This window comes from Pleuronectes platessa, chromosome 13, assembly GCF_947347685.1.
Source record: "Pleuronectes platessa chromosome 13, fPlePla1.1, whole genome shotgun sequence".
NCBI classification, from domain to species: Eukaryota; Metazoa; Chordata; class Actinopteri; order Pleuronectiformes; family Pleuronectidae; genus Pleuronectes; species Pleuronectes platessa.
Window position 1 is genome coordinate 9760841 of NC_070638.1, and position 14993 is coordinate 9775833.

At 44.0% G+C, this 14993-nt stretch overlaps 1 protein-coding gene across 1 annotated transcript in view; it reads right to left on the bottom strand.

Annotated features, from left to right (window-relative positions):
- Positions 1–14993, bottom strand: part of si:ch211-191a24.3 (tensin-3) — a 31361-nt gene that overhangs the window by 14939 nt on the left and 1429 nt on the right. The window contains exons 2-12 of the mRNA XM_053437716.1: positions 9372–9541; positions 9143–9193; positions 8462–8584; positions 8098–8162; positions 6985–7068; positions 5851–5963; positions 5349–5409; positions 5087–5162; positions 4866–4995; positions 4549–4614; positions 3720–3821 (exon numbers count right to left, since the gene is read on the bottom strand). Coding sequence (XP_053293691.1) covers positions 3720–3821; positions 4549–4614; positions 4866–4995; positions 5087–5162; positions 5349–5409; positions 5851–5963; positions 6985–7068; positions 8098–8162; positions 8462–8584; positions 9143–9193; positions 9372–9521 — 1021 coding nt within the window. The 5' untranslated portion in view covers positions 9522–9541. The remainder of the gene's footprint in view (positions 1–3719; positions 3822–4548; positions 4615–4865; positions 4996–5086; positions 5163–5348; positions 5410–5850; positions 5964–6984; positions 7069–8097; positions 8163–8461; positions 8585–9142; positions 9194–9371; positions 9542–14993) is intronic.

Sequence of the window (14993 nt, forward strand, 5' to 3'; positions counted from 1 at the left end):
ACACTGGAAAAATGTCGGCCAAGAAAAAAGTGCACAGTTCTCTCTCTCTCTCTCTCTCTCTCTCTCTCTCTCTCTCTCTCTCTCTCTCTCTCTCTCTCTCTCTCTCTCTCTCTCTCTCTCTCTCTCTCTCTCTCTCTCTCTCTCTCTCTCTCTCTCTCTCTCTCTCTTTCTCAACCAAAGAGGCTAAACATGACTCCAATGCTTCTCCCTCAATCGGCCGCCTTAAGTACTGGCTCAGTCAAACCGTGACTGGAGGACCTGAATACCAGACGCGCATGATAAAGACTCCCCCTCCTCCTTTTCTCAAGAAAGCTCCCGTATGCATGCATGTATGTATGTCCCCCCCACGTGGAACCATGCATCTGGGCCTTGAGCTGCCACACACACACACACACAGGTCAGCTCCACCGGGAGTTTTCCGTCCAAAAAATCTCTCTCGTAACATTCCCTCAAGGGAAAGGTGCAAGCGGCTTTCAAGACAGATGTTTCAAGACAGATGTTTCCCCTGTTTTCCCCAAACACTGGCCATCTTTCTCTTTCTTTGTCGCTCCCTGTCATCCTGCCTCTCTCTTTTTTCACTTCCCTCCCCTTCATGGCCAGCCATCTGCCTCGAGAAAAAAATACAAGAAACAACACAAAAAAAACCTCTTACCTTCGCTGCCACTGCCCACAAGACAAGGCCTGTCTCCGGTAAAGCCAAACTTGAAAAGGAGAGAAGGCCACGCAGGCACAACCCGAGGAGAGCAGACATGGCTTCTCACCAGCAGATAGTGGTCAGGGTCAAATCGAGAGGAGTTGGAATAAGTTGGCCCTGCTCTCTTTCTCTGCTGAGAAGGTGAGAGTGTATGCACTCCACACAGAGGGGGGGTACCTTGAGATCTCCAAATAAGGGCAGAGGAATGTAAACAAGTGGGGCGGGGTTTAGCGGCGGGGGCGGGTCAGGAGAAAGAAGTAACCCGACCTCTTGCCCTGCGTTAGGGGACTACCCCGCTGAAAGGAGGGGGGGGGTGGCCCAGAGAGGATCATAGAATGAAAACAACATTCCTGCAGCAAGACTTTTTCACTCTGTAAAAAGACACTTTTTAATTAACACAATCGTTGCCTTCTACTTGGAGTTCTGGGCAATTTTCACGAAACGGCCGCAGCCAAGTCATTTTCCTTTCCCTCTTGTGCATCATGAAATTGCACAACTGCCGTCCTCGTGTGAGACGTCGCAGTGGGACAGATGGGCCTCAAACCCAATTATGCGCTTCAACAATTGTTTCGGAAACTGGTTTTTCACCTATAGCTGGATTACTACGACTTGAACAAAAAAAGCCACGGATGGTTAACCAAGTATGTTCTGAACTTGAGAAAACCATTCAATCCATTTCTATCTCCAATTCACAATGTCGGTCATTGTGGTGTTGGTGAGTCCCTGAATAATCCACCGATTACAGTGCAGAGAGACCGGAGCTGTTCCCCCCCTCGCTCTAGAATCGCAGGTCTGGTTATGAATGGCTATGTAATTACCCAGCCCTTTCCATTCCTCCTCAGTCACTACCATCCCGCTCGTCCTGAAAACCAAAACCATGAATCGAAAAGCATAATGACGAACATCATCGTTGTCATTTTTCTTCCGCCCCAGGCTTCCACATGTGCATCCGATGTGTAAACGACAGCCCTCTGGGAAATAACACTGTACCGCGTCTCGTAAAATCCTGCACGCTAACTGTACAGGACATACTGTCCATACAGTGTCGACAGGAATCACTCACCCATCAAGTCACTCAAAGGTTTTTTTTTTGGGGGGGGGGGGGTTGCTCAGGTTTTAAGAACTTTTGCCATTTTGTCCTAACTTTGTTCTCTTGTTGTTTGTTCCATAATATTATAATATTGTTTCCCATTTATAAGTGTTTGGGATCCTCTTGAAAGGGATATGATACGTCTTAATGGATTTATACATCAAATTTGAATATAAATATTAAAACCAAATCTGTTGATTATTCACACTAAAGAGGAGCGACCTCCTCCGGTGAGAAACGTTGCTGTTTTACTTTTTTATTTAAATATTTCTATGTTCTGAGCCCAAAAAACTCAAATTCAGTCACCTTGTGGAAGCAGAAATCTCACCCCTGAAAAAAAACTCAGTTTCCAAAAACACAACAAACGCAACTATATTCACATACCAACACTAGTGAGTGAGAAGTTGTATTTTTAATATGGCTGAACCAACCCTTTACAGAGTCAGTCCAAGTATGAGCCTCGAGGGGCCACACATTATTCTCTCAGACGTGATCTTGCCAGCACGTAATTTTACCTTATACTTGAGCCATAACAATAATCATACATAGAGTTCAACAATCCACTCCGGCAACTCGCTGCGGGTCGAGCTGCTCAAAAACAACGACCTGCTACGACAGTGAACTCCAAGTAAACAACCGTTCACGAAAAACAATCTTCTAAAATTCAGCTTTTAATTCACACGTGGAGAAAAACACACACTCTCGCCAATGATTGGAGGAAAAGCCATTGAAGTAAATTAGGTTTTCTTTTCACCAACTTAGCACAACAGTGGCAATGGCTTCTCAGACTTCCTCCTCCTCCTCCGCGCCGCCCGCTGAGTGACAGCCTCTCACAGGCTAACAGGGCCTGCCGGAGGACTGGTGGTAGGTAGATGTAGAATTCCAACAGAGCTCCCAGTCTTTCCTCTCAGATGTAGCGTTTACACGAGAAAACAAGACTGTAAATATCCCACATGAATGCTTCGGAAAAAAAGGCAAGAAAAGATATTGCATCTCTGTTGGGTGTCTTTAATGAATTCTTACATATTAGTGGTCGCTCTTTAATTGGATTTCGAGAGGTGTGATTTAAATTCTGTATGGATGTTTGGATCCAGCTTCATTTTAATCAAGCTGCTTATAAAAGCACCCAATGAATACTGGGAAAGGGTGGATCTGTGTTTTAATGCCACCACCACTTCGCTCTATTCTGGGAGGTTGTTGTGAATTCTGTGGTTGAGTGGAGAGCAACAACCGCAGCTAGGACGGGACGCCCCGACAGGGTGGCTCGGAGCACGCGTGTGTGTGTGTGTGTACGGGCGCTAGTGGGACTGTGTGTGTGGGATGGTTTTAAAGCATGCCTATTCATTTGATGAAACAACAAAATAGAAATCTCTTGAGAACTAGCTGCTCTTCCTCTGAAAACCAGCATTCCCCACATACAACAACACCACTCCTCCCTGCCCTTCACACAGGAATAACACTGCTCGTCATACCGAACATACTCAACGCTGAAGATTTTCTTAGCTTCCATTTCTTTTCTGCTTCTGTTTTTCGCCGTAATAAAAAACCCAGGCAGACTCTGTGGAAACAAAACTTTTAGGTCACACCCCTGAGCAATAACTCCAGTCAAGCTACCGACGGCTGCAACATAAACCAAGCTGCTGGCGACTGTGCGTGCATGTTAATGCAATCACACTGCACCCCCCCAATAACACGGGGCACGCTGTGTTAATTCCCTGAGAGAAAAAGAGAAAAGTTTTGTGTGTGTTTGTATAAGTGAGCACACTGAATAGACAAAAAGTAACAACAAGACAGAGGAGGGCAGTTTAACACCTGAATGACACCCAGTGCAATCTCCTCTAATATGTGTGCTTAGAGAGCATCTACCACATTGAGGAGACTTTGACAAGGTTATAACAAAATATAACCAAACGCAGCTAAAAGTCGAAACAGTACCTTCGCCATCACAGAGGTTCTGGTAGGAGTCCCAGCGGACGAGAGGATCCGCCGTGTTGTAGTCCACAATAACATCCGACCCGTTTTGCCACCTGTCGGCACCTGAACACCCAGAAACAACATTATTGTAGATACAGTATCTGGCTGGTTTCCTCTGTAATGTTTACGTTACGGTAGCATCTGTTATGGCTCAAAGGAGGAACAGGATATTTATGCATAGATATTTAGGGCCTGGCCAAAATTCAGAGGAATTATATCTCAATGATATTTAATCCCATACATTTGACAGGTTTAAAAACCTCAAAATGAATAGTAAGGCATTCAGACAAAAAACATTTACATTCACTTTCTTGCTAAGGGTTATATGAGAAGATTGACCCCTCAAAGTAGCTTTAAATTAGTCATTTTTGTAAAGAATTAACAAATATTTATATATTTGTTTCTATGATTGTAATAAAACCTAAATCATATTTTTGGAAGACAACCATGATTGGAAATATAAATATTTCAGTATGTTCGATCACATAAGCTTTCGGGAAAGGTGTTTAAAAGATGTAATAGTAAATACACACACACACAGACGCATACAACGTAGTTTCATTCCTGTGGAGCTCTGGGGCAGCACATGCTGTGCTTCTTTACCTCTGTCAGCACACACTTCACACTACATTTCCCCTCTGTAGCATTCCACATCCCCTCTCACCAGGGGGCATAGGGGGAGGACCAGTGCACAAGATGGCACAAGGGGGAAAATGGAGAAAGCTCTACTTTTCAAAAACAGGTCTCCATGTAACAGTGTTTTGAAGAAGGTGAAGAGTGAGGAGTCTACCTGGGATTCTCTCTGGTCCCTCGGAGAACACCAGTTCCACTTTACCGTAATCTGGAAATCGGGGATCTGGAATATGAACACACAGGAATGCCATTCAGAAAAAGGGAAACATGAAGTTGTGTTGTCTGTGAGAAGAGTTTTCTCCCAGAACACGTAACATGTTCAGGAAAACAAGATTATTGGCCTGAATCTGCCAACTCTAAATTGAGTCCAGATTGAGCCCTGCAGATGCGGCCTGCAGCAGAGGAGTTGCCAAAAACTAGTGGCAGCACGTTGAGACCCGTTCTTGATGTTTGTTTGTTTTTCTTTGTGTCTACCTTTGCTGGCGGTCTCCATGTCCTCTTTCTCAAACATCAGGTTGTAGCCCTGCACTGCTCCGGTGTGGAACTGGAGCCGGAAAATGGCTTCCCGCTCCAAGGATTGGTCGCTTTTGTGATAGCATTTAATCTACGAGAGAAAATGCAAAAACATTGTGATTTCTTCAGTGAGGACTGACGTCAGCATCGCCGAAAGGACATCTTGTTTTCTTCCCCCCTACCATGATGTCCCCTTTTAGAAGCTGGGCGGGCGCCAGGGTGATGCATACCCGGTCTCTGTGGCCTGGACCGATGTGACTGAAACAAAAGCAACAGCGGAGTCCGTCAGAGGGAGTTTGGAAGCACAGACGTTTACAGAAAGCAGGGAGGATTCAAAATCACTGTTAAGCAAAGTTAAACAGAAAATAGCTTTGAAGCACGCAGACACTCTTTGAAGTGAACAATAATGTTGGAATGGCTGTAGCACATGTGTACGCCACTTACTAGATTCCAGATGAATACACCGCTTGCATCCCCTGGTAAACCCTGATGTAGGGACGACAAACTGAAAAAAACAAAAGGTACAAATGCATTGACAGTGTGCCCTCGAGTTTAGACTGGTCTACGCACAGCCACGGTGTGATAAGCTGTTGATGTGAGAGCGAGGTTTCAGCTCCATGATGTGACGAGAACCCTTGTTGTTTCAGTGAAATTAGCGAAAACAGCAATTTACTTGCAAACATGGGTGTGAATTCCCATGGGGTTAACTGAGAACCCATAATGAGGTTCTTCTCTGGAGGAGTTATGTTTATATGAGTGCTTCTCTCTGTCTCAACATGTGCGTATTGGGGGGAAAAAAGATATAAAGCACAGATAAGTCTCCGTCTTGTTTACTGCCTCAAGTCTGATGTGGTGGTGCCGATTCTTTTATACTGTTGTGGGAGCAGCGGCTGTATTTTCATTGGGCGCTGCAGCTGTGTGTAGTGGTAAACAGTATGAGTTGAACCTCCGGTGGCGTCGAAGTTCGGTATCCCGTGAAGGATGACGCAGTGCAGGAACAAGGGGGAGGCATTGATCTTCATGGATCCACTGAGGAGACTGTTGAGGATCCAAACATACCTGACAGAAGCATAGAGGTGGATATGAGAGAACAGTCACAACCAGTTCAACAGAGGCCAGGATGTCTTGTCTTTGAGTCACAACAAATAGATTAGATTCTCCCTACGTGGTAAACATCCATGAGCTTCCAATTCCACCACTCCTGTGTATTATGCAGCAGTGGTGGATGTAGGATTTTTCTAAATCAGGGGCCATAAGGGGGCCACAGTTTGCACAGAGGGGCCAATTTTGTGTCAAACATCTAAGCACAGTTCCGGATTCAGTAAGATGCACATTTACGTCATTCCTTATTATTTGCTTCTATAATATTGTTGTTTCTTTGTTCCTTGTGTTTTCTGTAAATATGCAACCAACTTCAGAGAAGACAATCTGCTTTCTGTTTACACTGACACATACCCAGTGTACATGAACGATCACAGGGATTATTACTGATGAGGAGCTTTAAAACGTATTTTTCAAATAAAAACTGTTCCATATGGATAGCCTTGTTGACATCACTACGACACTATCTGGGTTCCGATCTTAGACTTAGCAATAGTTAAAGATTTAGGAAAACAAACTTATTTACTTTCTCTCCTGCCTTTATGTTGAATATTTAAAAGTTACACCCAGCAACCAACTTTTGAACTTTTGCTACCCGTCAAAGTACAGGATCATTTTGGTTTTGGCACTAAACTCATCATATCGGGAGACGCATTGGAAATATAATCTGTCCCTGTTTTCATTGACGAAGGTTAAGTTCAGGTTAACATGACAACGTGGAGAAACCAGAACAAAACAGTTGAGGTACAGTGTGAGCGAGGATGACTCACAGTGATACAGTACGGAGGGTTAGGGTTACACCAGGTTACCGTGGGATCCCATTCTCATTACAATGATAAACAATCATATTGAATCAGGTGCGTCAGGGACATGAATGGGTTTGGACGGAGACGTGGGTCAACAAAGCGGCAGCAACAAGACACGGTGAGTAAGACGCATGCTGCTGTGCAGAAGGGCGTGCTTGTGTTTTGGGTCTTACCGCTTCTGGGAAGGTGTCATCAGCGCTGAGACCTTATCATCGTAGTATTTCCTCATGGCGAAGCGGTCCAATGCCTGATCAGCACTTTGAAGGAGACAGAGAGACACATTAAGCACTTTGGGCAATTACGACCCGAGAGAGATTATACTCTCTGCTGCTCCGTAATTGAACGGTGTTAATCCGGACTCTGCACTTGGGACAACACACACATGCGTACACATGTATAATGGGCAAGAGTGAAAGTAACCGGAGAGACAGGGGATTCCAGCAGAGAGGAAGAGAATGCCAGATTTAAGTAAACACGGAGGGGGAGAGGAGGACAGAGAGAGGCCAGAGTGTGTGCACAGCTCGGCTATTCAGACAGGCCTAAAACCAACAGCCTTTTCACCAGCGCTCTGTTTCTCTCTGGTCGTCCCTCTCCATCTGCTCCCCCCCCCGAATCTATTCTATTGTAAAACCGCCTCATTGTTTTCCTATCTCTTCCTCTGCTCCTCTCTTTTTTTGCCCCTGTCTTTCGCATTCACCTTCCAGGCCCCGGTCTCCCTCAGCGGGACACAAACACCGAAGGGAGGCAGAGTTTGGCTAAAACGAAGGCTTATGTGTGCTCATGCCACAGTGTCGGCTGTGTGCAGAGAGGATCTACATAGTGGCACAGCAGCAGGCCGCCTCTCCGAATGTTTGCCACATTTCTTGCCTCTGCAGCAACAAGCCTCTGAGGATTTGTCTGACTGACAATGGTTAAAAAATCCAAATGGCTTTTTTCACCACGATGAATGGATCTCGTGAAACCAAAACCGTGGCCAGAAGCTATTACTGTAGCTTCCATGTTTCCAAGTTGATTCATGCAATTCAATACAGCGTGATTCATGGCTTAAAGTGTGTGGGTTTTCCTGTGACTTTTTATTGACTCACTTTCTGATTCACCTTGACAGTCAATTCACCAGGGGTAACCGAATCAGCCGCGGTTCAAGCGATGACATGAGTCTTAGTGGACTGTTGTTATCGTTCGCTGCCAACGACGAGTGGGTGCACGAGCACTATTATAAATCCAAGCTAAAGTTCAAACATAGGTAACATTTAGGAACATAACAACAGAGACATAGTTGTAGTTACCTGGCAGACACGTCGGTGAAATGCACAAATGATGAAATGACAACACCGATTCGACCTTTGCCGCCCTAAAGAAACAAGAGAGGACAGGACATGAGTCACTACACATTCCTTATGAGTCTAAATCAGTAACACAAGTTTTCTCTTTATTTTAGAAAAGAGAAACAGGCACACCACTATTATTTTGAGACAGAATCTGTACTTTAATGTTACAGAGCACATCAACATTCGACGACAAGTTTCTAAGTCACCTTTAGAGAAAAGAAGTTGAATTAGAAGAACATGTAATGGCCAAATAATGACCGTGTGGTTAAATGTGGAGTCAAAGCTAAATGCTAATGGTACAACACAGCCTGTGGATCCTCACCCTGCAGTGTATAACCGCCACATGTAGAGGGTCCGCATTGAGCCAGCCCTCCATGGCCTTACAGATGGTGCAGATCTTATCCAGAGGTGGAGCATGCAGGTCGGGCCAGCCTGTGTCCAGGGTCTGCGAACACATCATATGCTGATATCATATCTGTCCACACAGCCAGAGGCCTCATGCTCTGTCCCAGTCTATTAACAATCAATATTATGGTGCTTACTGTGCCTGCTTAGACACAGTTGATCACAGGGGATGAGTAAGATCCACTACGTCACAGAAACGCATTGTGTTTTGTTCTTTTCCAGATACTCGTCCTGATAAGACTTTAAAAATGTTGGTCACTTAAACATACTATATGTAACTGCTGTACTGATGTAAATCATGTTAAGGGATGAAGTCATGTATTCAAGTTTTTTTTCATGTTATGCATTAAACGACAATGAATCATCATAACTCATTACGACTGAGCGAACCATGAAGGGCCGAAACAGCTGACTGGCTCCCTGGCTAACTGGCTAACTGGCTAACTGGCTAACAGGCTAGCAGTGTTTCTGTCTTTGTCATATGCCGTTTGCCCCGGAAGTAAAGGCAAGGCCGTAAATCAACAAAATATATAACATATATCTAGTAACTTGTATACACTCTTATAAGAATTGCTATATATCATATTTTTAAACTTACCTTCGGGTTCATTCTCGAGAGATCGTGTCTTCTCTCAGAGAGGTTGATAATCTAAAGGAAACATACAAGAAGGCCTGTGATTTAAAATGTTGCACTGGGAGATACATACTTTTACGTCAATGCTCCCTCAGAGCCCATCTGCCCACACATCAATACTGTTTGCACTTTGACAACGGGCTAAGGCACATTTCAGGACGAGACAGCGAGCAGCACAGGAGCGAGCACTGACCAGGTAATTATCTGCATGCTTGGACTTGAGCATCCGCGTGACATCCTTCAGGTTGTGCGAGTAGACCTCCTCTGTGCAACCCCGGGGGAAGGACACGGCGATGATGCGCTCTGTGATGTACGTGAGGTCCAGTTCGTATCCCTCCTCCATCTCTGAGTCTTGGGAACTTCCTGTTAAAAGAGATCGAAGCAGACACACAGCTGGATAAGTTTCTTCAGTTACCTCACACTACATTCCCGCCTACGGCAGGTGACCTTACTAAAGTCAATATTTGATGGTCAAAGTCCTCAGCTTTAGTCATTGTGTCCAAGTTTCCTGCAGATATCCTTAGAGAATGACCTAAATTCCAGATTGTATAACACAGAGGGTCTTGTTTGCACTGCCAACGGTCAACAGTCTGTCTCACATACATATACAGTGCTGGTTGAATCTTAACAATATACCAAGGCCTCTTTTTTAAACATTAGCGATGATTGTTGCTTATCCGTGCAGCAAGGAGAGATTTCAGCACTGTGGGATCCAAACATTGGCCACAAGCAATCTCGTCACCACAGTCACTCAGTCAGTCGAAGCTATAATGACAGAGTTTAAAAAAAACTTTCAACGAATTCCGGTTGAAACCAGTTGCTGTAAATCCCTGAGTGATGGCGTGTCCCGGTGACCTCATGGACATGAACTTCCTGGAGAGAGCCCACCCCCTCCCCGCAGAGACACACACACACACACATCACTAGTCATCTCTGTATATTCAGTGCCAGCGCCAACACTTGTGCTGACAACACTCGCCGATCAATCAATAAGTCAACGGACAACTCCAAGCTTTTAGCGTTTCCGGATTTATTAATGAAAGGGTTCACTGTTTCTGTACGTTTTTATGTGATGCATTTATGTTATTAACATTTAAAATATAAGACAATATGTTTAATATCCCATAGCATCTTATTCTGAATGTTTTGTTATGAATGCATTTAGATTATAACGATATTATATTAAAAGTTTTGACTGTTGGTTGGACAAAACAAGCAATCTTAAGTTGTCACCTTCTGGGATCTGGGATGTTGTGCCATTTGTAACAATTTTCTCAAAATACTCTGATTACTTTTATTGTTATATGAAAGTAATTGGGGATTAAAGGCTGTAAAATTTGTGAAAAATTGCCACATGCATGTTCCAGGGCCCAAAGAGATATCTTCAATTTGTTGGCACAGAGTTGAGAAGACTTCAAAAGGAAGAGGCTTCAAAATGTAATAATCAAGAGACCAGAACCATTAAAAGTTAAAAAGGGTTCAATTAAAAAAACTAATTTAAAAGTTTTTAGGTTCTGTCAATTGTCTCATTGATGAATGAACTCATCGTTTCAGCTCTAGTTCTATCCCCGTCAAAGATCAGAATATTGATGTAAAACCAAATCATATTCATTCACAAATACCGATTTAGAGTCTAGGTCAATGACTGACACCGTTTCTTTCAATGGCACCAAATGATTAAACTATCAAGAATGTGTCCATCAATTAAGTCGGTCATGACTGCAGGCTACAGCCTATCACTTTGGAGGGGGCCAGTGAGGGAGCCATATACCGCGGACACTGTAGCCACAGTCTAAAGCCCCTCCGAGTGGAATGAAAGAGGCCATGTGTATGAAGAGGTCATCACTTGGGAAACAGGGCCGGGTGTTTTGTGAGGGTGTGTGTGTTGGTGGAGCTGGTGAGAGTGTGGGGGTAAGAGGTCTTTGGGGATTGCTGGAACTAATGGTGGGGTTAGTCTATTTCCCCCGGGACTCTGAGGAAGAACCGTTGACTAATGGGAAATTAATGAACAGGTCAGCCAGTACTTAGGCTCAGTGTATCTCCAGGGCAGGGGAACAGGGAGAAAGCTGAGTCGTGTTTTGGAAGCATCAAGGTTCGGTGCTACGTAGAGATGGGAAGAGTTTCGAACCAACACTCAACCTCTACATGATTGAGATCACTAAACTAATATGGTGCAACAAACTATTTCAACATTTTGGGAAACACCTTGAAAAGATAAAGGAAAAATGTAAAGACTGCCAACATTATTGCTTCTGTGAAGTAAGGGGGAACCGTAGCTAAGATGTTGCCTGTAGCTTGGTTAGCATAGCATAAAGACTGGAATCGGGGGGGAAAGGCTAACCTGGTGTGCAATGACTTACTTGCTAACGCCAAGATGTAGCAAGTTTCTCCCTTTTAGACCATGTCTTGTATTTACTTCTTTCTTTTTTGGACATGCTGTTGTGCTGTTTGATGGATTTTTTTCACCTTAGGCTAGCCATTTCCATCCACTTCCAGTCTTTATGCTAAGCTAACAAGATTAGCTAACAGACAGACATTACAGTGAGGAAGTTGAGACGCGTAGTCCGTCTGTTCTCAAATCAGTGAGCAAATAACTGGATTTCCCAAACTGTTTATATCTAACTGCTAAAACAACAAGCCATGCAAATCCAGAAAACTTGCCAATATATGATATAATAGAATAAAGGATAAAGTTCTAAATATAAACATGAGGCTTGTTAATTTCACATGAATAATTAATATGCATCGCTGCACTAAACAACATACTTTTCCTTCTAAGACCTCTCACTTCTCCCACTCATCATTCGAGCCCACACGAGCAACTTGCCCCAGCACGCACTAAAGATAATTGGTCTTTAATTTGCACTGACTGCTTTTGTTCCTGGTTTGAGGCACAGCATTAGCTCACAAAGGCAGAATAAGCAGTGCCAAGGAACTCAAATCCCAAGCCCACCCATGGCAGTGGGTGCAACTCTGGTAGAGGAGAGGGGAAATTCGAGAAAACGGGTTGCCAGGTCTGCTATGAACAAGCTGCAACAGGTTTACTAAGGTCAGGATGTTGGCGGATTAGGGTGTGTCTGGCTCCCCCAGCTCCAGACTCTGCAGGTAATGGCTTGACCCGGCTGTGTGCGTGCTGCCAGCCACGTTCACACATGCATGAACAGCTCCAAGTGCCTTTCCCTCAATCACCCAGAACAATGCTGGGAATAAATTAATCTGACATTCCATTTATGATTTTCAAAATGTTGGGAAGACAGAGTAGGAAGGCATATCCAAGTGCTGGGACAGAGCCTGATTCTATTTCAGGAACCACACCCTTCACCTGGCACACACGGTATGGAATCTTCCATTTTGTACGAGCAGGTGGACCATGAGATGAAAGAAGACAGCATCACGTAATAGGACATAAGCTGCAGTGAACTGACTCAAAATCTAATCATCAGCAAGTCAGCCCCTAAGGGTTAAGTCTAATCATGTGAAGGGTGACCTCATGGCTGTTTTCATTCTTGAGTCCACTGTGGTGACAAGGGTTGGCAAAATCTTGACATGCTCCTCTTTCAGAAATAATACGTCTCTGCCAGAGCTGGGGTTGAGCCACAGCAACCAAATGCGTTGTCCTGAAAAGTTTGTTTGTATGTGATTTGACTGGTTGCTACATGACCCTGGCTGTTTTTTCCATTAAAAATCTATGTGTGGTCATCATCATGCAGATCGCTTTTACTACTTTATTTTTACAGAGCACTGGAAGGAGAAAATAAAGTACATAGAAAGAAGCTTCCATAATAATACTAACAATTTGAGCAGGGACTTCTATTTCTACCTCCACCAAGAGGTCAGGTTTTCATGGCCGTTTGTTTGTCTGTCTAAAAGTAGGATTACTGAAAAACTACAAAACCGATTTCCACTAAAAAGAAATTGTGGGTTTGGTCATGACCCAACGAAGAATTGTTAGATTCTGTCACTTTAAAATGAGAAATTTCCACTACAAATTAAATTAAATGATTTGTGCTTTTGCTAAAAAATTGCCCCAAAGCCTTAAAGTATAACATTTTATTGTATTATGAAACAGAAAACCATTAAATCCCTATAGTGGAGAAACTGAAACCAACAGGCTTTAGGCTAGACCAAAAGAGATTTAAATCTACCCAATCCAATCATTTCTATTTAAAAAAATGTAATGGGATGAAAATTGGTTAAGAGATGCAAAGTGTATTGGAATCGATCAAACCTCCACTAACACTATGCCTGCACCCATATGAAAGTAATCCCGGCATCCCATCCCCCTGCTCACGCTGTGAAATCAAACTGAATTGCTTCTCTTGGCTCCAGCTTCTGGTTTATGATTGACATGTTGCGGCAACCGCCTCCATTTTGTGACAACTTGAATATTTGTATAGGTCCATTAACCTGAAATTATGTGTGTGAAATGAAAAATGGGCGCCCTGACGTTCATGACTAACATGAAGAAAATACTATTTTCCAAATAGAACCAAACCACTTGCAACACCTCAACACAAACCTCATCTGGTACAGATTGCTGTGTAGCCACTGCTCCAGTTCAATGTGGGGTGTTGAAACCCACCCAACCCTGCCTTCTAGGAACTGGCTCTGTTTTTGCACCCTATGGAAAATGCAGCCACACATACAGAACACTACTGTCTCTTTGGGAGACTCTGGACAGATTAATGGTCCACTAAGCTGTTTGTCTGCAAACCTGAGTAACACCTAAAGGGCCATAAATGCTTCAGGAAGTCTGGCTGCCTGTGGGGCTACTGCTGGACTTAAGTGTTTCTTTTTTAACTTTAAGCATTTAGACTAAATCCTGCTCAATTTCTTCCTATTTGCCTTGATTTCTGTGTTTGCCTGGCAAATGAAAATAACTATTCATGCCTATTTACCACTCCATCAGATGAGAGGAGTGGGGCAACCAGAACAGATGTTTCTTGCCCTCGTCCTCTGGCTTTAGCCCCCAGACAGCATTTAGCATTCACATCTAATGGCCATCTAATAACCTTGATACCATCAGCTTCACTACTCCCCCCTTGTATTCATACTTGGCACCAGCGCCCGACTCATGCTGCTGGATAACTTGTCCACAGTGACATAACAGGCTGGTTTAAGGGCCCGGAGAGGGACAAGGCCCACGATTTTTTCTTTTCCCTGACAGGGGCTCTATGTGTTTACGCTGAGACTTTCACACCCATTCACTGCTGAAGAACTGAAATAAACAGAACCATGAGAACTATTGAAAGGAAAGCCACAGAAGAAGGGTGCCGGCCATTTTTAGCGAGTTTATTGTCTAAGCCTGGAACTCTAACATGTATTTGTGCCACTTTTTGACTTGATTTGAAGGGAATAAAAATGACAGCCCCGGTGCTGAACAAATCTGTGCACCCTAAGGGCCCTTAAAGTACTCCCTAATTACAGTTTTCTATCCCAAGGTCATAGTGGAATGCGTTCCAAAATGGATTACGTTCCCACTCTCGCTCTCTCTCTTTCATTCTCTCCATCTCTTTTCCCTATTCTTGCCCCTTTATTACTTTCAGCCTCTCCCCTTCCCCAGGTCTCCTGCTCTCAGTTTAATGGCTTACACATGTCAGCCGAGTGGCTGTGGCACTGCTGTGACACAGTGAAATGTCCCGGTGCTCTGTCCCATGCTGTTCCTCCCGGGGTTAGATCACAGTGTTCTGCTTACAGTACACAACCCCGGGCCTCTCTGCCAACCCACCTGTCCAAACCACACTATCAAGATCCCCATTCATCACTCGCTCTGCCCGCCCTTTGTAATTGCCGCCTCTTATCAGTGAGAGGAAAG